A 24551-nucleotide genomic window follows, 5' to 3' on the forward strand; every position below is an offset into this window, starting at 1 on the left:
GAAGAACATTTTGTTTTTCAGATTTATTTGTATGAGTATACAGATGATTGTGTGCCCGCCAAATATCCCAGACATTGCCTTCCATATGCTGTTTTGAAAGTAAGAAAACTTCCTAAATGTTTGTGGACTACTGGCTTGAATTCAAAACCTTTAACCTATTCATCCACACTGACAAGCAAAGATGTAAGTCAGACCTGCCCTCCAGTTAAAAAAAAGAAAAAAAACAAGTCATCCAAAGGCTCATCAACATCTTTCAAAATCAGCCTTGAAAAGTCTGCCACTTTGACTGATGGCCTTGAGTCACCAACTAATAAAGTACCCAAACCCTATCAACCGCTACTTCCACCTGAGCCATCAGGCATCTCACAGTCTGGTAAAAATGCTAAGAACACAGAAAACAACACTAATGCTACAAAGTTTTCACAGAAATGTGTAGATCCTCGGCTAAGAGCTCTAAACTCCATTCCGCAAAATCCTTTTCCATCTGCCCTAAAGCAGGCATCATGTGCTTTATCTCTTAATAGCAGCTCATGGTCAGAATATAAACATCAAACACTGTGCAAACCTATTGTTAGTTGCTTAAAAACTAATTCCAAATCTGAGTCCAAAAAAATCAAAGAAAAAAAAAAGATCAGTCTTTTAGATTACAAGAAAAAAAAAGAAGAGACAAATAGCGATTGTACTGAAAGTGATTTGGCAACTACAGCTGAAAAGCAGAATTCTTCAGAGGTCAATGTTCCAGCTTGTCCACCATCATCAGATCATTTAAATCAGTCTAAATTTGAGTCTGCACATGTGTCTCAAAGAAATGGTTTAGAGTTAACTAGTCATCCAGCATTAGCCATTTTGAATGAGGACTCAAACCAATCTAGACTTTGCCCTGCACCTGTGGCCCAAATATGTGATTCTAATATAGACAATGGCTTAAAACATTCTCCGATATTAAGCTGTTTGAAAAAAGGTAATAGCCAGTCTAAACTTTGCTTGGCAGAAGAATCTAAAGAAGGCAAAGAGAAATGTGATGTGCTATTATCAAGCCGTTTGAATAATGGTTCAAGTAAGGCAAAAGTTTGCACTACAATTTCAGCCAAAAAGCAGAATTCTGAGGTCTGTGTGACAACTTGTACACCATCATTAGATCATTTAAACCAGTCTAATTTTGACTCTGCATGTGTGCCCCAAAGACAGGGTTCTACAGATAGCATCACAGCAATAAGTCAACCATCAATAGTCATCATATCTCAAACAAAGGACTATAAGGGCTCAAGCCATAAACTTTGCTCAGCAAATGAGGCAGCAAGATTGGAATCTAAAGATGGCAAAGAGGCAACTGACATATCATTATCAAACCATTCCAGTAAGGTTAAAATTTACCCTGCAAATGCAGCCAAAAAGCAGGAGTCAGAGTCAATAGAGGTCATTGTCGCAACCTCTTCATCTCAGTTGGAACCAAACCAGTCAAAACCTAACACTACACAGGTGAACATTCCTAAGGTTTTTACCAAGGACACTTTGGCCAGTGATTCGCCAACAGAAGTCAGGCCAGACTGTTTACTAGTAAGTTTCATTTGCTATATAAATGTTACATATATAATGGCACAACTAGAAGACAATATTTTTAATGAGAGAAAATGCAAGGGCATAAACCTCCAACTCAACTACACCACTTTGAAAAAAAAATAGATCCATTCCATAGTGTTAATTGGTTCTGTTTCTAGAGATCATACTGTCATATGTCTCTCCCAAATTCAGCTTTGTCATAATATATGTAACATGTTGACATGTTTAATATATGCAACATGTTTACATGATTTATTGTTTCAGTACTAAGCTTCACTTTTGTATTCAAGTTTCGTCTAGGTTCAATTGTAAACTACTTTGGATTTAAATGATTTTTTTTTTTGAATAAGTTATAGATTTTAAGTAAGTTAGATATACTGAGATGAACTCCAATTGGTGACAAGGCAGGGAGACCTAGGTCTCCCGTAGTGCCCTGGTAAGGAACTCTGCTGTTTGGCGTAGTGCCTCATAGCTTCCATACAAACATAGTGAACCACTAGATACGTCTTCCCGGAGCTGCGGACACTCTTGCAAGACGTGCGCGTTAGATATACTGGCTTTAAATAAAATATAGTTCTGAATAAGAGCATGGTTGATGGATTTTTTAAAAAGTAAATCTCCGTAATACTTCTAAAGCAAATCTTTTAATATTCCAGCACAAACTTAACTGGCTCAAAATGGCTCCATTAGCTAATGTTTTAGATTTAAATAGATTGTATTGCTAACTGCTCAAGACTATTTCATTGTCATCTCAGTCCATTAATTTTGATATCATGTTTTTGTTCTTGTTTAACTTTTACAATCTACAAGGACTTTAAAATAAAAAAATAATGAAAGTTGTCTGTTATGACTTACTCTTATAAACATATTGAAATAGTCCTTTTTTTACAAAGCTTATATCAGCTCATTCTGTCTGTCTGTCTGTATGGTAAAAATTTTTTACACATTTTTCCCACACCCAATCTCGAATTAAGCTGAAAGTTTGCACTATTATTTCTTTTATGTGACTACACAAGAATAAAAAAAATGATTAACCAATTAGTTAATGATTAAAAAGTAAAAGTAAAGTTCCCCTTTCAGACCTTGTGGTCTATGGGGTAATTAATTATTTTGTTTGGTATATTGAACAAGGGAAAGAAATCATACTTGACAGATGGGGTATAAGTTGAATTAGTCTCCTTGTGGAACCTTGAGCCCTGAGTGAACTTTTTTTTTATGCTCTTAAAAGATAATCATGTAAACATTCACAAAGATACCCCCATCTTTCCTCCCCCTTTCACAATTGGCCCAGACAAGTGATATCTTGAACAACGAAAAGAAATTGTACTTGACTGAATTGGTGGTATGAGCTGAAATAGTCCCCTTTAAAGGTCGCTGCTTTAAAGTAAGTTTGAAATAAACAATTGATAACTATACAATCTTCTATTTTCATAAGCACCTCACTAGCTAAGTGGTATGTATGTCTGCTTGATGAGCCTTAAGCCATGAGTTAAAATTCAGGTCATTCCCCCTGCTTTTATTTTTTAATAAATGCTTTTAAAAAGTGATTCAAATTCACCCTTATAACCCTTTCTTTCTCCCCCCCCCCCCCCATTTTCCTAACCAGTCCAGACAAGTGATAAGCTAATAGCATAAGCGCATTGAAAAAGCTTAAAGCATGAAATTGCACATAAACATAAAAAATTGGTAAAAATATTTCTAATCACACAGATTTATTATGGTTAGTCTAGATCTATTCCATATTTAATTACATGACTGATCCAAATTAATTGATGCAGTTATGCTTAATATAAACTATGTTTTTTTCAAAAGTATTTTTTTATGTTGTACTTGTAATTATGTAATCTTAGCATTCTTGAATATTACTATACTTATAGGAAATGTATTATGTTCATATTGCATCATTTCTGTAAGTCATAATGTATTTCTTTAAATTTGATCTTCTTTAGGCTGTCAACCTTCCAGTCTGTACAGATATAGACCCCCTGACAGAGACAGAAATCCCAGGCCCCAGTATATATCTTAGTAGTGATGATGATGATGATGAAGAGGATGAAGAGTACAGTTCTTGGTCTTACTATGAAGATTCATCAGATGAGAGCCTGCCATCCATTGCTTGTCAGTCCAGATCCTGCACTCCCACTGACTCTTGCAGATCTGTGTTTTCTGCCATTGATGCCTTCCCACCTTCACCTTCTGACAACTACTTCTTGGCATCCCCGAGCATTGATCCATGTCCTCTTTCTTCACAGTTACCTTTATGTCAATCCTCCCCGTGTCCCAGTCCCATGCTGTGTGGTTCAAAACAGCACAGCTCTGAATACAAGCCCTCATCCTCTTCAATCTCATCCCAACCTTCTAATATCCCACCAACACCTGCTTCTGATGTCACTTCAGCCACACAGTCTCCATATGTAGGATCAACACCTGCTTCTGATGTCACTTCAGCCAAACAGTCTCCATATATCAGACCAACACCAGCTTCTGATGTCACTTCAGCCACACAGTCTCCATATGTCAGACCAACACCAGCTTCTGATGTCACTTCAGCCACACAGTCTTCATATGTCAGACCAACACCTGCTTCTGATGTCACTTTAGCCACACAGTCTTTATATGTCAGACCAACACCTGCTTCTGATGTCACTTTAGCCACACAGTCTTCATATGTCAGACCAACACCTGCTTCTGATGTCACTTCAGCCAAACAGTCTCCATATGTCAGACCAACACCTGCTTCTGATATCACTTCAGCCACACAGTCTTCATATGTCAGACCAACACCTGCTTCTGATGTCACTTTAGCCACACAGTCTTCATATGTCAGACCAACACCTGCTTCTGATGTCACTTCAGCCACACAGTCTCCATATGTCAGACCAACACCAGCTTCTGATGTCACTTCAGCCACACAGTCTCCATATGTCAGACCAACACCAGCTTCTGATGTCACTTCAGCCACACAGTCTTCATATGTCAGACCAACACCTGCTTCTGATCTCACTTCAGCCAAACAGTCTCCATATGTCAGACCAACACCTGCTTCTGATGTCACTTCAGCCACACTGTCTCCATATGTCAGACCAACACCTGCTTCTGATGTCACTTCAGTCACACAGTCTCCATATGTCAGACCAACACTTGCTTCTGATGTCACTTCAACACTTGCTTCTGATGTCACTTCAGCCACACAGTCTCCATTTGTCAGACCAACACCTGCTTCTGATGTCACTTCAGCCAAACAGTCTCCATATGTAGGACCAACACCTGCTTCTGATGTCACTTCAGCCAAACAGTCTCCATATGTCAGACCAACACCTGCTTCTGATGTCACTTCAGCCATACAGTCTCCATATGTCAGACCAACATCTGCTTCTGATGTCACTTCAGCCAAACAGTCTCCATATGTCAGACCAACACCTGCTTCTGATGTCGCTTCTGCCAAACAGTCTCCATATGTCAGACCAACACCTGCTTCAGATGTCACTTCAGCCAAACAGTCTCCATATGTCAGACCAACACCTGCTTCTGATATCACTTCAGCCAAACAGTCTCCATATGTCAGACCAACACCTGCTTCAGATGTCACTTCAGCCAAACAGTCTCCATATGTCAGACCAACACCTGCTTCTGATGTCACTTCAGTCAAACAGTCTTCATATGTCAGACCAACACCTGCTTCTGATGTCACTTTAGCCACACTGTCTCCATATGTCAGACCAACATCTGCTTCTGATGTCACTTCAGCCAAACAGTCTCCATATGTCAGACCAACACCTGCTTCTGATGTCGCTTCTGCCAAACAGTCTCCATATGTCAGACCAACACCTGCTTCAGATGTCACTTCAGCCAAACAGTCTCCATATGTCAGACCAACACCTGCTTCTGATATCACTTCAGCCAAACAGTCTCCATATGTCAGACCAACACCTGCTTCAGATGTCACTTCAGCCAAACAGTCTCCATATGTCAGACCAACACCTGCTTCTGATGTCACTTCAGCCAAACAGTCTTCATATGTCAGACCAACACCTGCTTCTGATGTCACTTTAGCCACACTGTCTCCATATGTCAGACCAACACCTGCTTCAGATGTCACTTTAGCCACACAGTCTTCATATGTCAGACCAACACCTGCTTCTGATGTCACTTCAGCCACACAGTCTCTATATGTCAGACCAACACCTGCTTCAGATGTCACTTTAGCCACACAGTCTTCATATGTCAGACCAACACCTGCTTCTGATGTCACTTCAGCCACACAGTCTCCATATGTCAGACCGACACTTGCTTCTGATGTCACTTCAGTGTTACCATCTCCTGCTTCCGATCGACATTGTCAAAATAAACCATCAATATATAATGATCCTATTGCAACAATCCCTTCACCAAAAATTTCTTCACATATTGACACTCCTCCAAGTGAAGCACCACCATGCTTAAATCTACCATTACCACCTTCTGGCCCTATTACAGCAAATAACATAACATCATCACATCCGACATTACCATCTTCTTATCCCACTAAAACATTACCTTCACAAAATATTCCATCGTTTTCGGAATTGTTAGATATTCTAAAGACAGTTTCTAAAAATGAAGCTTTACCTCCCTCTGGTTCTGTTGCATTGTCAACTTCTCATTGTACCCCACCAATGCTGGACTCACCATCTCAAAACATAACAAATGCTGCAGATTCCATTTCAGTAGGTCTTTATCAAGTCCCCCCATCCACTGCCCCAATCTCAACAAACTTGACTTGTAGTAGCTCAAAAGCTTCTGTCTTAAAGCCAATTTTACCATTGATGAATTCCCATACAAATGTATCATCTCCTGTCTCCCATTCTTCTCAACCACCTTCTAACTCCCTTGTACATGAATCTTCTGTCTCACAACCTACTGTGCCATTATCTTTCCACCAATTCACACAATCAGCGGTGTCTTATCCAACACAGCCAGCTCCTGCTTTTTATCCGACTATAAAATATTCTCCCTTTTGTCCCTCTCATGTATCATCTATCACTGTGCCAGTCTTTCCTCATATGCAAAAAAACCACAACCCCATCCCAATCCTAAAATCTCATCCTTATTTTTACTTTGTTCCCCAAACTGCTTCTTCTCCAATTCCAATAGCAGAACCATCTTCTAAAGTACAGACAGTCATCTCCACACCATCTCAAGTACAGATTTTCCCAGTGTCCACCTCCACTCTGTATGGTGGCACACCATCACCTCAGGTAACATTGACAGCCTTGTCTTCTCAGCCTGCAACATCTTTATCTTCTAATCCTGAAGCATATTTACCATCTCAGTCTACAACATCCTCACCATCTCAGCCTACAAGAGCGTTACCATCTCAGTCTACAGCATCCTCACCATCTCAGTCTACAGCATCCTCACCATCTCAGCCTACAAGAGCGTTACCATCTCAGTCTACAGCATCCTCACCATCTCAGTCTACAGTATCCTCACCATCTCAGCCTACAAGAGCGTTACCATCTCAGTCTATAACATTGTTACAATCTCAGTCTACAACATCCTCACCATCTCAGCCTACAAGAGTATTACCACCTCAGTCTACAGCATCCTCACCATCTCAGCCTACAAGAGTATTACCACCTCAGTCTACAACATCCTCACCATCTCAGCCTACAAGAGTATTACCACCTCAGTCTACAGCATCCTCACCATCTCATCCTATGACATCGTTACCATCTCAGCCTACAAGAGCGTTACCATCTCAGTCTATAACATTGTTACCATCTCAGTCTATAAGAGTATTACCACCTCAGTCTACAGCATCCTCACCATCTCATCCTATGACATCGTTACCATCTCAGCCTATATCATTATCACCTCAGGATGCAACATCTTGTTCTCAAGATCTAGACAACATCATCAAGAGTTACAATGATCCTATCTGCATTTCATCAGGAGGTGAGGATATGGATGAGCCGTCACAAAAAAACATCAAATTAATTGAAATACAAGCTAACAATCTAAAAAAGAAAATGAAAGATTCTTGGTCAAAGAACAAACGTAAACATATAGAAGAACTAGACCCTAAAATTGAGAAACTAGTGCAGCACATTGCTCAATTTTCTAATTCTACTGTTAATTCGTCATTAATTAAATCTAAAATTCATGAGAAATTTAAATCCCAATGTTTCTATGAATCCATAGTCAAGTCAACAAAGCTCAAAGATGCAGTTCCATCAAAATGTGATGACTATTACAAATACCGCTGTCCTTCGCCAGCCCAAACTGATTATGTAGTAAACAGATTGACAGGAAAGCGGGCCACTACCCCTGATTGTATAATAATTAGTGGAAGTAGTTCCAATGTATCTTGCTGTGATGTAGATGTTCATTCTGAATGTCTAGCTGTTAATAGTTCAACTTCAAGTGACTTGGATGTGAATTCTGGGTACATGTCAATAAGTGACACAGATTCAACACCTGGTCATGTGACTCAAAGTAGATCCACTGCTTCTTCCATTGCATCATTTACCTCAACTGATCGAAATCATTTTATTAAAAAATTGTATCAGGAAAAAACCTCTGAAAATCAAAATCAGTCTGCTAAGCATGACACTAGTCCAGAAGCTCATTCACCAGGGCCCTGTGTACAACATTCAGAAAGTTATTTAACAAATGCTCCTCTAGAAGCACTGCATCTAGCCAAGGACACTATTTTAAAAGAAATCCATCTTCTTGAAGCCACATACTTAAGCCAGGAAGAGAACATGGATAATGGTCAAGAATGTCCTTTGAGTGACACAACAGAAGACACCTTACATCCTCCTGTGTCTTCACTTGAAACAGTCAAGGACATTTTTAGTCAAAAGAAAGCAAAGATAAATAACTCCCGTACTATACAAAAGAGTAATGGCAGCCTTTTAGTTCAATGTGTTAATGATTCCCTTGATGCTCTGTTAGAAATGGATTACTCAACACCTGAAGAAAGTGAGTCTTTGAAAAACAAAAAACATGAACCCGGTAGAGAATTACATGATGCATATGGACACAATTCTGCTTCCAATAGTTTGTTTTTAAATGCCAGTACATTTGATTCTGATCTCTGTGTTACTGTTCTTGGGCCAGATAGTCCTAACACTGATTGTATGCCTTCTAGAAAGGTTAATAAGAAGCGAAAATGGTCCCAAGCAGATGAGAAGCAAAGCTTAAAGCAGAAAAGAACTAAACTTGTATCTGTTGTTTCCAATGAGCATCTTGCAATAAAGAAACAAGTGACAAATAACAAATACTTTATGAAAAAAGGGGATAATAAAAAATCAAATACAGACATTGACAAAAGCAAATCAATAATAGCTGGGACAACTAGAAGCAGCTCACTTGAAAGATCTAAGAACCATCTCTTACTTGATAGCCATGAAAAGAAGAGCCTACAGAACAAGCCTGACAAAACTAATGTAAATGACTCCATTGAAATAGCTAAAGAAGATAGCTTGGTTGACGAAACTGACACAAGTTCCTCAGTAGAAAGAACAAGAGAAAGCATGTCTGTTGAAAAAGCTAAAATTAAAAGCTCATTTAAAAGGAGTATAATTACTAGCCCAAGCAGCAAAACTAGAACTACTAGCGCTCTGAAATTAGACAATCAAAAAAATACACACAACTTAACGAATACAAGCAGCAAAACTAGAATTACTAGCCCTCTGAAGTCAGGCAATAAAAGAATATATACACCACATGACTGTCGTTCTTTTAAGTTCCAACCGTCACATAGATCACATAGATCAGCAAGTATGTCACCTACCCGGTCTTTTAAACATTGGTCTTCTAGAAGGTCATTAAAAAGTAGGTCACCTAAAAGAAAAAAGAACTTTATAGATAGTGAGAAAAGTTCAAAGAGTTCTGTGGAAAAAACTTTGCCTGATGTCCAGCACTCATTGTCTCAACCTCACAAAACAGTACATAAAAAATCCATTGTGGATGAATTATTGAACATCTATAACCAACCACCAAGTCAAAGTGGGTCAGCTTCTTCACTGCACAAGTCTTCTGATCTAGATTTAGATTTTTATATTCCCAGAAAAGAAACATCAGTCAAAGGACAAGACTTGACAGCCAAAATGTTTGTTTTTCTTCAAATTGGATTCTTGTTTCAAGAAGACTCTCCTTGTGCTATTCCTTTTCCAGTGAACACAATCCTGAATAGCCAAGACTTAAACCCACAGCAACAGAAGAACATGGGGGATGAAATAATGAAAGCATGTTCTGCTTGGTTTGATCTACCCAGCAATGCTTTTGTTGGTAGAAACTTGAGATATGATCTTCCACTTAGCATGGCTGACAGAAGTCATGTGGAGACATTTTCTACCCAACAGTTTTATTTAGAGTCCAAACTGATTGGACAATGCCACAGTTTTCTCATGCTTGAAGAGAAAGATGGAACCTTATCGGGTGACACCCTGGAGCAGGTCCTGCAGGGATTTGAGAAGAAAAGAATCAAAATCCTAGACCTCATTAGTGATATTGAGAACATAGCTCAGAAGCTGAAAGACAACAGTGATCCTCTGACCACCCCAGAGCTGACCCAACAGGTACTTCAACTTGAGTCTGAGCTGACCTCTGCTGTTGCTGAATACACATCCTCACAATCACACACATCCAATACTCTTAAGCTGTTAATTTTGGACACTCTGCCTGACCTCACCAAAGTTCCGCTGCTGGGATTCAAGTTCAAATCTCCCTCTTTGAAACTTATGGACTCGCACTTACAGAACATCAAGCATTCATTTGAAGTGGTCACCAAAGACTTTATTCAAACATTTCAGTCTGTGAACTTTGGTCACGCCCACTACCCAGTGCCTGAGCAACTATTGCTTGAGGGTGAGGTTGAGGAGCTCTATGCAAAGAGAAGTTGTTGCTTCATTTTGTCGGCTTCTATTCCTCCACAAGACTTTAAGACTCTCTTTCAGCTGCGCTGTAAAATTGAGAGCCTCCTAAAAACAGCATCAGATAGCAGTGATTCAAAGAAAGATGAACTTGTTCAGTTCACCAATGAAGTATGTATTATTCTTTTTCTTAGCCATTATAATGTCATATTCATTGTGACCTAACATGTACATAATGTTTATTAAACACATATTTTCGTATTTAATAATGTATAGACATTCCTTGAAAAACAAAATTCTGAGCTATCCTGAGCTGCCATGTGGTAATCTAGTCAAGTAAAAAAGTTTCAGACCTTGCAGTTCTTGGGGCAGATGATGTAGATGTTTCTAAGGCAGATATTTAAAGGTGTCAAGTGGCCAACACAATGGCCAATCAACTTTAACTGGCCCCAACTAACTAATGTCAGACTCCCATTGGAGTTGGGTGGAAACTGGAAAGGGATGCCCTAGAAGTCCCTAAGTTCAAAATTCTAGTCCATGTAATAGGAGTTGCCTGGTCATGTGTTATAGGGCTCGGAGTGTCCTCTCAACAGTCATCTCCTGCTGTCCTGCAGGAGGTTTGGGCTTGGTCTGAATCTAATTGTCTATTTATATTTTTTTTAAATTTATATCTTAATAATCTTTATTCCATAAAGAATATCCAAAATAAACATAAAAACCCAATATACTTTTAAAATACTTTAAGATTCATCTCTGCCTGTGGTCCCATTTGGGACCTAGGCCACCAACCAGCTTCCTCCAGGTGTCTCTAATCACTTGAGATTACCCAATTCACAGTGATTGTAATATTTTCACTTATTATTGAAATTTGTGTTAATAAAATTGTGAGTTTATTATAAAACAAATCAGAGAGAGCTTCAAATAAGCATCTAAATTTGTTAATCAATAAAAACTCTCTGACAGACAACATAATTATCAGATTGCATTCTAAATAAGATGTGGTGTTTCAATAGATAATTTATTTCTATTTTATGACAGAGAGCCAAGCTACTCCAGAGATATGTTGGACATCAGAGTTCAACAAGGAAGGATAAGCTCGAGGTCTTGTTCAATAATTTTCTAATCACTCAAAATTATATTAAAAAAATCATTGGAGCAGATGGACTGGTTCAAATGCCATTATTCAATTCTCTTCTTAAAGCTACTGAAAATCACTTCAAGCTTCTTGAGGAGGCTATGGTAAGATAATTCTGCTAACATGTTCTTATTAATTCATTTTCTTTTTCTTGGTTTAATCTGCTCTTAATATTAATCAATGCCACTTAGATTAATTAGGACAACTGATGGTGGAAAATATGTTTCTGTGGCTAAGGGTTTTATAAAAGATGTCCCACGATTACAAGACAAACTTTGCATTTATGGACAAAAGCTAGAAGTCTGGAATAGGTTGGACCCAGAAATGTCACAATATTCTTAAAAAGAATTCCAGTTGTGATTTGAACTTCAGCCCAACAACCAAGTGTTAGAACCCTGTGTACACTATTGACAAGAACATTTTCTTACAGCCCTTGCTCCCATTATAATGAATGTTGAGTTTGGTTTTGTTTTGAAAGGGAAAGGTTTCAAAGGTTCACAAATACCATGGAGAAGAAACAAAGCTGTTCCAAACACATGCTGAAACAAATGCTGTCATTTTAAAAGACAATTAGATACATAATGAGATACTGTATATAAATATCAAGTCAAGATGCTCAAAAGATGATTGGAGACACTGTAATAGAGATGTCATTAATGGTGTTGTCTTCAATTCTGAAGATTAAGGATGAGTGCAGTGTTTCACTTGGCTTACAGATGTCTATAGAATCTAAAAATAATAGAATGTGTAATACTTAAAAATGCCTAGAAACACACCAATGAACAAATATGTTTTTTGTTTTATTAGCGATTGAAACCTGTAGATTGGTATTGTGGTCATAAATTTACTTCAAGAATCCTTGAGTGACTGAAAAAGTAGATTTTTTCAAAGGCAGCAAATTTAAAATACAATACAGTGAAAACAATTTTTTGGGGGCTGATATTCAAGTTTTTTCAAAGAAGCAGTTTTTTACTTTTCATATGCTGCTTCAAATTTGAAGGTAATTATATCCAAGCCCAAACCACTTACAGAACCATAGGGGATGGCAGCAGGGGAGTTTGAACCCAGGACCATCAAACAATAGTCTAGTGCATACCAATCGACCAGGCAAACATCAATCCATCACAGTATATGAATGATTCAATTGTTTACAAGAATGAGCTTATTATTTACTGCTGTTAACAAGATACATACCATCAAGACTAATTGTGAGGTGGAAAATTATTTTTTTTTACTCTCTTTTACATTCCAGGATTGATGCCAATTTTAAAGTTTAGATACCAGATAAACTAGAGCACATCCTATGCACTGTTAATGCATTGGGTTCTATTGCAGTATTTGTTTTTACTTTTCAGACATAAACTTTTTTTTTGTAAATGCTTTATGTGCTAATTGTATTAGATTTATGTACAGTTTTTTTTTTTATCCTCATAAACAGGAGAAAAAGAAACCATCCTGAGACCAAATGCAGGAACTAATTATCGCAAAACACCATGCCTATGCAGAGGATTTTGAAAGCGTTATATACAAAAATCATAAGCTAGATTATGTTGGTTGTTCTTCAAATATTTGGCTATATTGTGGAGATTTAAAGGCAATAACACTTATTTCTGTGGCATGTTGAGGTCAAAGTTCAACACAATATTGCTATTAACAATTTTCTTGAGCTTTTGAAATGCTTGACTGAATTGTTCTACTACGTGTTACTCCTGATTCTCCAAGTTTCATTTACATTAGTCTTAGTCTTCTTCCAACTCTCCAGTACTGTGGGACAAGGACTTATTCAAAGGTAGATGGGCTACACAAAATGGATTAAAGTACAATGAAAAGCTAAGTCTACATTTAAAGTGGAGGTGGTGCAGCATTAATTGCAGTAGTACCAAATATTTAGAAATTCTAGTATTATTCTTAAAGAGACATCTTTTAAGAACTGAATTTTGTTTACTTTGAGTGTTCTGCAAATGAGCAAATGTATTTTTTTTAATGTATAAATAGATGTTTTGTGTTAACATCTTTTTAAACTCCATTGTTCATGTATAGTTTTTTTTTATGTTTATATCTATTTGATAATATATGTCCATGTAGATTTTTGTTTTAACCTCAAAAGACTTGTATTTTCAAGATTGTGTTCATCACCACAAAATGTTCCTATTAAAATGACTTCATCACTGTTGCCATCATTGTCAATCATTTTTTTTGTCCTATTTTTTCCTAAGGATGGAAATATATTGCAAAATGATTACTAACAAAAGTTTCAATATAAAAAAACAAAACACAAAGTTGAAATTCAAACTGAAATTCTTGTTAAACATATAGAGATTCAACAATCAAACTCATTTATACAATTATTCTTACAAAAATGGTTGTCTCTGAGGTGGGCAGATGTAAGCCACAAGCAACATTGAAAAATCATTTTGTTTTTAAATAAATAAAACACCGGCAGTTAAGGCTTTATTAGATGTAATACAATTTTAAATGTATAAAAGAAATTAATCTAATAAACTAAGTGAATAGAAATGGACACATTATATATTAAAAAGCGAGAATTAGTGGCTAATTAAAAATCTTTGAAATGTACATATTTCGGAATATCATTTATTCAATACAGTTAAAAATTAATTTGTAAAGAATCTTTCAATTAGAATGTGAACCATCTGACTATAATGAGCTACCATTCCCAAGTTTGATTGATACTTGACAAGTAGATTTACATTTTCGATAAATGTTTCTCTGACAGCTACAATTAAAGGATAATTTAATTTTTTAAACATTTCCATGTTGATAGTTTAAAGAACACATTGTATTTCATTTTTAAATAAATTTGTAATTAAAAAAAAATGTAGTTATATTGACTGCCACATATATTATACAACAGCTACAGTGTTGTTAATATTAGAGAAAGGAAAAGATGTATCAGTCCTGATTGAAGGTATTTATTCATTTATCCAATACAAATTAAGATAGCTGAAGAGCATTTTATTTACATTTCAGCAAATTCTACACACACACACACAACTTTACAAAAATCTAGTAATAAATATAACACTGCCATATTTGGAAAAAAAATTAATCAATAAATTACTTAAATATTTTAAAAAGTGATTTTTGTTTGTAACAGTTTGAATAACCTTGATATCTAAATATATATATATATATTTAGTGTTAGTGACTGGAAGTTTGATAGACATGAACGCTAAGATGAAAATTCAATAGGGCAAGGATATTGACCAGTCTTCGTAGTCTTAAGTTTTTCAAGTGGGCAACAAAATGACCAACCACCTTTACTTTCCCCAGTAAATATCTAGGAATCCTAAGTTGGATTTACATGTATTATCTTCACTGCTTTGCTTTCTTTCAATTTCAATCATAATTTTTAATTAAAACTGATAATCAAAAGTACAGTTCTGCACTTTAAAAAAAATGAAGTCTGTTCAATGTTGTAAAGTATCTAACCCCCCTCTCTCTCTCTATATATATATATATACATACAGTTGACAATTTTGATAGTCAAACAATTATGGGACCAGGAGGATGTTGTTCTATTTTCAAGGGTATAAAACAAACAATACAGAAAAAATAAAATGTATTTCAATAAATACAAAACATCTCATTTCCGCCTTCACATGCTGAGCTAAAGTACATTTTTAATCTACCTTTATTCGAAAAATAGATGTACTACTGTCTACATTAATTACATGAATTTGCACACTATTAAAAGAATCTGTCATCGAATTTTCAGGATACTCACAATGTGCATGTGCAGCTGATGCAAACATTGCCAATATGTTTCAGATTTTGATTTTTCTGACTATCGAGATTCAACTATATAGATAAATATTACATGATGAAAAAAATCTAGTATTTTAAATGACAGAATTTTTACTATTAAAGGTATAAATTCATTTCTCAATAACAAAATGTACACAGGAAAATAATGCTAGTCTAAACTAAATGTTTCTGAAAAAAAAAAAAAAGAAAATATATTCTGAAATAAATTGTAACTAATAATTTGAAAGTAAAAAAAAAAATGTATTACAAATGGCTACGCATATCAGCTGCAAGTTGCTCTATGAATTATAAGGGAAGGACGTGGACAAACTATATATTTTAATCTTGTGGATACCAAATGTTACACTAACACCGAAGTCACCAATTTTTGAGGTCACATGGTTGATTTTGTAAAAATTATTTTGAACACTAACAGTCAATCAAACTTCATGCTTCCAATTTATTCAATATTTCAAGCTTTTGACTGTTATTGGCACTGATATAATTCAATTCAGAACTAATAGGAGTTTATGAGATTCAGTCAAATCACCAGAAAATAGATACAAAATTTGTTTTACTTGACTACACCACAGAGTACACTTCATCATGCACATCAAACACTTAAAGGCTAACATCCATTACAGTTTCAATCTATCATATATACAGTCTCAATCTATTTATTAATACATGTGTATTTGTGTCACACAAATATTCATAGTTTTCTAAACTGATAAGATATTTGTCACAATAGATTTAAAATCCAAGAGTCTATGGAAAGGTTGGTAAAGGAAGGAGGACCTCCAGTCAACAGGCTATTACCTCAGCAATGGTGGTACCTTGTTTATCACTTTTTTTTTCTTATAGTAACACCCCCACAGGGCCTCAAAAAATGTTTGCTTTGAAGCATAACATTTTTGCTAAACACCAAGTCCATTCAAAACATGAGGTCTTTTTCTGATGTGTTGAATTTAGTTTAACAGCAATAACAAGATTTTATAATGTATAAATATAAATGTATATAATATGAACATGATATATGAATACTATCTACAGAGATACTTTTCAATTGAACAAAAAATATCACAATATTAATAATTTTACTTCAAACTTGAGCACTTAGTAGAGAAACAGAAAGGCTCAAAGTCATAACAAAAAAGGAGAACTAAAAATGAAACATACATAAGGATACACCCATGTTTGAAAGATTGCATTAGGAATCAAATGGACAAGTGAAAACAGGTCACAATGCTGCATATGTACATAATTTAATTTACAGTCTATCACAGAGCTCACCTTTATCTTTGTACAAGTCTAACGTGTCCTTAAGTGTGACAATATACAGTGTTAACAATGTGTCACACTACTGACACCCAGAAAAAGCAGGGGACCAGGTTATAGAAAAATCAAAATGTTAATACTCAACTATTAACTTTAATATTTCAGTAAAAAAAACATCTTGAATACATAACTGCAGATAGGGATGACCTAATAGTAAATTGAAGTTTGAAAATATATCAGATTGGATACATAAAGATTTCTCTTAGACCTGCCTCCAAAAAATCTTTTAAACAGGCAGAGCAAGATACAAAAATATATTAATCAAAAAATTATATTAACTGAAAGAATCAACAAAAATCCAATATAAATGAAAAAGTCAAGACAGCTGAACACCTGGTGTGCACCTTCGAAATAAAGCTACCTTTTGACAGATTTGGGTGAACAGGTTGTATGAGACCTGCCATCTTTATGGTTGAGGTCCTCAGACAGGCAAATAACTTTTGAATTGACCTTGACTGGCTTAATGTTGTCATCGCTGCTTGAGTCAGATAAGTTCTTTTCTCCTTGGCAACTGTCTGAATCGCTGTCCACTGTCATGATCACACGCTTCCTTGAAGGGGACACAACCTCCAGCAAAGGTTCTAGTCTTGGGGCATCATCTCTGACCCTGATTAGAGTAAAAATTTATTATGGTAAAGGATTTAAGCACAGTTTTTCTAGTTTTGTAGAATGTAAAATTTTATGCAATAATATAAATATATATACTGATTTCATAGTTTGATAGATTGTTCAATACAGACTTATTAACAAAAATAACTTAGCTTTGTAAGAACAGCTGCAGAAAGTAAAAAAATATTTGTTTCACTGACAGTCTCTAATTAAGTTTTTAATTTCTTATTATATGTTTTTGCAACTTCAACCCAAAGAGAGACACATTTCAAATTATTATTTTTTTTTCACAAATTATGTTTTAAATTGACAATTATTTTTTGCTGCAGGACCCAAAGTAGAATTGTTTTCTAGCAAAATAAATGACTGCCCTCTGTGAAACTTACCTTCTTAAAATAATGACTGCCCTACGTGAAACAATGTCTTCTGGTCTTACGCAGTGTGTTATGTGATCTGCTGCATAACCACTGAAAAAAAGTAAAAGCAGTAATACTATAATGAAAATTGTATGCAATGTCAACTAAATTATTAGAGTATTAGAGCATAAGTATCCTGACAAACCAAAACCTGTAAAATATCTTAAAGAATAATTTAAAGTTTAAAAAAAAATTATTTTGATTAAAAGAAAATATTTGTTACATCATATGTAGATTACCTGAAGCTAGTATATAAAACAATAATTGAAAAATAAGTAAAAGTATTATATAGCAGGATGACTAAAAATATTGTCCTTACCTTAGCAGCGTTACACAGCCTCGTGCCATAGGTAATGTTAGCACAGGCTTAGACACACGGATGGGTTTGAATGAGAACTTGCAGCCAAAACTTAAAGCGCTCTCACTGAAGAATGACACTGAGACAATGGGCCTTTCAAATATGTGAGGCGGGTCAATGTGAGAGACAATACAGCCTCCTGGCTTATAGTCATTGATCACTGCACTGTTGACAAAGCCCTCAGGGATCACATTGGCCTTGTACAGCGGAGTAATCACCAGTCTGTGTATCCACTTTGGTATCTCGTCCACATCACCCTTGCTATACAGGCGTTCACTGCCAGGACCACGCTTGGTTAACTGTGACCCATAGGTGTAGCCTTCTCCAAAGAAATACTTGTTTCTTAAAGGTGCCCTTTGTAAATGAAAGAAAGATTTGCAAATAATATTGAATGTTTTTTTTTATCTTTTATTTTTCTAATAAAAAAAAAAAAAAAAAAAAAAAAAAAAAAAAGCACACAGCTGACAGTAACAGCTGTGTAGAAAAAATAAAAACCAGTCACCAGTCTCATTTAGTTATAAAGACCTGTGTGGCTGAATGGTGTGACTATGGAAGGAGGGGAAGAATGGCATTCTTTAAGATGGAATGAAATCTTGTTTTTCACTCAGCATCCCTCCCCTCCCAAGTCACAGAAGAGACAGGACAAAGCCCTATTTGCTAACTAAAATACAAAAATGTGCTGTAAAAAAAAACCTTGTACAGACTAGAGGGAGAGAGAAGGATGAGAACAACTAACATTCTTCGACAATGCAGAGGTACAACTGGTCTGACCAATGGCCATGTGTGTGACTGACTCGCAGTTTTATAAACCACTTGACAAAGACATGAGGTGTTTCTGAAAAAGGATCTATATATAGTCTAAAACGTTCGATAACTCAAAAGAAGCACCAAAACATTCTCAATTTGAGAAGTTTAACCAACATTCTTCCCTCATTTCCAAAGAGCTTCTAGAGACCTTGCCAAGCAACAATTGATTGAATATCTTAAAAGCTAGGGTAAAAAATTTAATTAATTAAAAGGGAAGAAATTCTCTGTAAATGTGTAATTATAACACTTTGTCTTCTAATGATCATGAATAGTGTCTTACCCCCTTAAATATTTTTAATAAGCATAGGACTACAACAATCTGTTTATAGACTATTGTCCAAAGTCCAATGGCTGTGGAGTTATCAGATTTTTTTCTTTGGTTCTAGATCTATATTTGAATAGAAAGTAAAGTTTGCACAACGGCATAACTAATAGGTCTAATTGTCTGCCATCAATCATCAATACATAAAAAACTCTTTTACTTTTATCCAGCGAACAGGCTTGGACCAGGAACTCTTCACTCGATTTTTCTAGATCCACTAGTGTGGTGACTAGTTAATTAGAAACAATTCTAGAGATCTAACAATGGATGTGACTTGGACTTGGAATTAGATCTCCTAGATTGGCTAGATTACTTGGAAGAATAGTTGAATTGAATAGAATAGTTGAATATAGACCAATAGATTCTAGATGAATAATCTAAAAATCTAGTCCTAGACATTCTGATTCTAGATCTGGGCATTCTGATTGAGTGATTCTGGGAGTGGGATAGAGATCTAAATGATAAATTAATCTAGATAGATCTAGAATCTATCTGATAGATCTAAACTCTACTCTATGTAGATTAACATCTAATTGATTTTACCTACAGTAACACTCTTACTAGTCTTACCTATCTACTGTATGTTCCTTGTACAGGCCAATATCACTTAACTTGACTACTTTATCTATTTTCTTTTCAATCTCTGAACAGTCATCTGCTGAAAATAATTTTTGTTGTTGTATTCCAGACTTTACTCTTTGAAGTTCTTCTTCGCGTTCTTCTGTGTTGTAGTCATCATATTTGGATCGCGGTACTCCTCTGTTAAAATATCCCTTGTGCTTGTTATTTGATTTTTTCGTAAATTCTTTAGGACGATTGTTAGATTTGTACAGCTTTTCTCTCAGATCTGTGACAGACTCAGTCGCCATATTTGACTTTGGGTAACTAGAATCTAGATCGGAATCTAATTGTATCTTTAAAACTGAAGAGCAAGCCCCGCCGTCCCGCCTTAAAAGCAAGTTTACGGTCACCGATAAGGCGTTCATTCTGTTATGATTAGAGGCTAACTTCACTAAGACTAGTTTCTGAAATGTTCAGTGTCTAGTTGTTGTTTATATTTTTGTTTTTACAAAGCTCACTTGTCAAAGCGTATTATATTAGTCATGTCACAGACTTCTTGTAGAAAGATGGATACATAGGCCTATACGCAGGGCCGGTCCTACAGGTTGCGGGGCCCTATGCGAAACGGATTGCGCGGGGCCTAATTTGGGTTGTGATTAGGATAATAAGTGAAAATTAAGATTTTGTATTTGAAAATAAATTCGTCTTAGCATTTTATTTATATTTTACTAAGTACAAAATCACTGTCACCTAGAATTCGCATCGCGCGGGGCCTATGAAAGTGCGGGGCCCACTGCGGCCGCATAGGGGCGCCGATAGGTTGCAGTGGCCTAAGACCGGCCCTGCCTATACGACGTAGGCTAATTAAAGCAATAACTGGACGATAGGCTACACATTAAAAAAACAAGATTACAAAGACAGTTTGTGTGGAAACCCAAACTCAAAATCGGCCCCCGAAGTGGTCCACCCAGGCAGGCATCAATATTTTCAGAAAGAACATCCAAATGAAATTATATCAAAGACAAATGAGAGATAAGAATGGAGAAAGAAGGTTGACAGATCTTGTGTAGTGCCCCAACGGTACAGCAGATCAAAGGATAGGTGCAAGTGAATGCAAAGTTAGATGTGAACCTGGCCTAACTAGTTCCCCTTTCAGACCTTGTGGTCTATAGGGCAGATGATGTAAAGTTCGTCTGTTTTTGTGGCCTACGGTTAACGAGGGTGTCATGTAGCAAGCACAACGACCAACCGCCTTTACTTTTCCCCAACTAATATCAGGTACCAATTAGAGCTGGGTGGACTCAGAGGCGCCTAAGGATTCCGAAGTTGAAAATCCCAGTCTTCACCAGGATTCGAACCCGGGGCTCCCGGTTCGGAAGCCAAGCGCTTTACCGCTCAGCTACCGCGCCTCTCCTGGCCTAACTGAAGTCTTATAATTGATGTAATTGTTTTGAAAAGGCTCAATCTCTTATTCGAATGCTCAAAAGAAAAAAAAAAATTTACATTTTCGCTAAAGAAAATGTTCACGAAGATGACATCTACAAGATTACTATTCGTTTTAATTTAAGTCTTACTTATAATGCATACTAATTAGCCTTTTCTCTTTAAAAAACTGCTTGCATAACTGATTTTAAAAATTAGATTTTTCGCTTTCAGAAAAAAAAAAGTAGCCGTTACATCAGAACTTTGAATGGTCTAAAATATTCTGATGTCGGATTTTCAATATCTTTTCTAGTTTACGAGATCTAAACGGGACGGACGGACAGACATTTCGCACAAAACAAATAGCGTCTTTTCCCCTTTCGGGGGCCGCTAAAAATTAAACGCAAACCATAATGTTGAATGAATAATGCAAAGGTTGTCAGCGGGTTAATATAATAAAACAGTGGTTTAGAAATATAGAATACTTTAGAGCAGAGATGTCCGGCCTTAGTTAGCCTGCGGGTCATTTTAATTTCCGACCCTTGTCTTGCGGGCAACACTACCGATGATACAAAAAAAAAAAAAAATGAAATATACCAGAAACCATTTTTATTAAAAACCCATGGAACTAGTAGGCCTAATTACATTAATTGATTTAAGTTCATGCAAAATCAACTTTTTGAATATCAAACTGCATAGATGACACCAAATCAGAGCACTGAATCTGGATGTTCGTCTGTGAGGTGATTACGCAACATAGAAGGCAGAAGAGACACCGGTCGGCCACTTTTAGGGTATACTGCTGTTATGCAAATGCGACATAAAGCCCTTAAAAATCGACACTAACAGTTGAGAAGAATAAGCACTAAATTAGATAGATCCACACAGAGAGCAAACATAAACTAAGGATCCTTGATTGCAGATGGCATACTCATCAGAAGTAGGAAGAAGAGTGAACGTAGGCTACAACAGCGCCCCCTGGTGATGACAGATGCCCAATCTGTGACCGTGTATCAAAGGGTTGGCCTCTTTAGTCACATGAGAAGTTGTAAAGGGAAGAGATCGTTCTTCGAGACGTTAAGTGCCACGAATGATGATATGAATGAAATCCATCGAAGACAAAAGTAAAAGCCACAACTTATCAGAAGATAACTTTTTTTTTCAACCTTTTTCAATTATTATTTTTTACACTTTGTGCAGACCTTTCGGTGGACCGAATAGCACAGCTTTGGTGGCCGGATTTGGCCCGCGGGCCGTATTTTTGGGCATCACTGCTTTAGATCATTTTTAAGTTCTAGGATCATAACTTATATAGTAAGCCGTGCTTGCATCTCCTTCTTGGTTGACAATGAGCACAATGTCATTTCCTGTGCGTGTATCTCAACAGCCAAGTACAATAGGCTAAATAACGGATTCTTTCAAAGTAGCAGTAACAGCCAGGCCTTTTCCACCATGTGGAAAAGATAGACAAAAAGTAAATACATTCTTAAAGATAACCTGCACCCATTAAACCACTGGTACATCAGATCTGAACGAAGATTTAAATACTACTTTATCCCACTTTCGGTCAGAGTGTTACAAGGTCATTTGTCGTCATCTAAGAGTACATAGAAGTCTAATTCATGAAGCGCTGGTTTTGAATGTGTATGTGTTTTGTGTGTGAATGTTGATCATATTTGCATCTATATTGTTATTGTACAGTAGTTACACTGAGGTTGTCAATTGTAGTCTAACTGAATTTCTATTTGATTGGATCAATCAAACGTATCTTATCTTAAATAAATAGAATAAGGAATGCCTTATGCTAAAATAGTTTTCTTTAATACACCAACTTTCAGCTGCAAAACCAGATGATGAACTTGCTGCATATGTTCAATGTTCATAGCTTCTAATTCTGTACAAGTCCTTGATTGAAAATGTTTATTCGCACATGTTGGTAGGTAGGCACACGACTCCCACTACAAGACGTCTTGCTTAACACGAGGATGATCTTAAGGCCCAAAACAAACTTGCATGCTTTACTGCAGCGTTTCTCAAACTCTGGGAGTGCAAACACGGAGGGAATGCGACGTTCTCTCAGAGCGGACTCGACGCCTTGACAAGAGGGGGGGGGGACGAAGACTATCAAATTTTATTTCAAGAGAAAAATTTATTAACTTGTATTTTTATTGTAGATACCAATCAACGTTTGAATATTGACCCAGTAAAATTATATTATCACGGTATTAATTTAAAAAAAAAATATTGTAAGTAATAGACGTTGTTTCACATTCTAATAAAGCCCCTTTTCAAATGTATACCGGTACCTTTTTCGTGAGAGATGCCTGCTACACTATCATCTCAAAGCGTTTTGAAAAAGATATTTCAAACCATCTCCATCAAAGGATTTATTCTCAACTTTCTTGTGTCAGAATGGTCGAAAATTCTCCCAACTGTTGCCAGTCGTTATGTTCACGACTTTTGTGTGACACTAAATAAGGTCCAGAGCAAACAACGGCTAACTAACATAAAGATGATCTTAAAAGATCACGTCCATTACAGATTTACTTGCACTATAGTACTTCGTATTCCCTTGCATAATAGTATTGGCCAATGATGTTACCTTCTTCATTTGACTTAAAATTGACTTAAAAAAAAAAAATCTAATGAATAGTGCGCTCAGACAAGCTTTAAGGAACTGGTACGCAAATTAGTATTCTGAGAAATATAGAGGTGAAGATCATAGAAAGAAAGTGGAAATGGATTCGTCACACCCTTAGAAAAGATACCAACAATAGAGCTAGAAAGGCGTTAGAGTGGGACCCCCCCCCCCACCGGCACAAGACGCAGAGGAAGACAAAAATGAACGTGGCGACTCAGTGTAGGCCTACTAGATGAAGCCGAGAGGACAGGAAAGAGCTGGGAAGCCATAAAAACTATCCAGAGACCGTGGAGAGTAGCGTGTTTTTACTGAGTCCCTATGTTCCATGAGGAACGCAAAGGAAAGATGATGATGATGAAATTTGTATTCTAAACATATTTATCCAGAATAGAATCGGAAAATTGTGCTATTATTATTTGTCTGTATGTTTTCTTTCTATTGATTACATTCTTACAACCACACTAGAGCCCACTGTTGAAGCCTACAGCGCTCCTCCAAGATGACAGTTGGTTATTCGGGGGAGGGGGTGATCGAAATTTATTTTGACTATGGAGTGCCACCCGTTTGAGAAACACTGCTCATTTGCCTCGATTGTCTCTCACTCGGCGCGTCCCACTATGAACTTTTTTTTTTAAACCTGCTATCTTCCAAACTTGGAGAAATTGGGCCTTGTAGACACAAGAAGAATAGGCCTACGTTTCTAAAGATCAGAAAAGTGCTCGAGGCAAGACTCCACTTTCAGCGCTTGAAAGT

The 24551-nt window shown here is 36.5% G+C and overlaps 2 protein-coding genes across 7 annotated transcripts in view; one reads left to right on the top strand and one right to left on the bottom strand.

The window, feature by feature from the left end:
• LOC106051953 (mucin-17-like) overlaps positions 1–13729 on the top strand; it is a 40585-nt gene extending 26856 nt beyond the window's left edge. For all 6 annotated transcript variants that reach the window (XM_056019125.1, XM_056019127.1, XM_056019124.1 and 3 more), the window contains 4 exons: positions 22–1557; positions 3510–10592; positions 11460–11660; positions 12995–13729. In XM_056019125.1, the coding sequence (XP_055875100.1) occupies positions 22–1557; positions 3510–10592; positions 11460–11660; positions 12995–13015 (8841 nt within the window). In that variant the 3' untranslated portion in view covers positions 13016–13729. The remainder of the gene's footprint in view (positions 1–21; positions 1558–3509; positions 10593–11459; positions 11661–12994) is intronic.
• A 107-nt stretch (positions 13730–13836) lies between these two features.
• On the bottom strand, positions 13837–20072 carry LOC106051951 (RNA demethylase ALKBH5-like). The gene is made up of 4 exons (XM_013207182.2): positions 19745–20072; positions 18007–18399; positions 17658–17738; positions 13837–17269 (listed from the first exon to the last, which is right to left on the bottom strand). Exons 1-4 carry the CDS (start codon positions 20041–20043, stop codon positions 17020–17022), a joined length of 1023 nt encoding a protein of 340 aa, XP_013062636.1. The 5' UTR covers positions 20044–20072; the 3' UTR covers positions 13837–17019.
• Between the last annotated feature and the right edge of the window lie 4479 nt (positions 20073–24551).

The sequence above is a fragment of the Biomphalaria glabrata genome, chromosome 2 (genome assembly GCF_947242115.1).
Source record: "Biomphalaria glabrata chromosome 2, xgBioGlab47.1, whole genome shotgun sequence".
NCBI lineage: Eukaryota > Metazoa > Mollusca > Gastropoda > Planorbidae > Biomphalaria > Biomphalaria glabrata.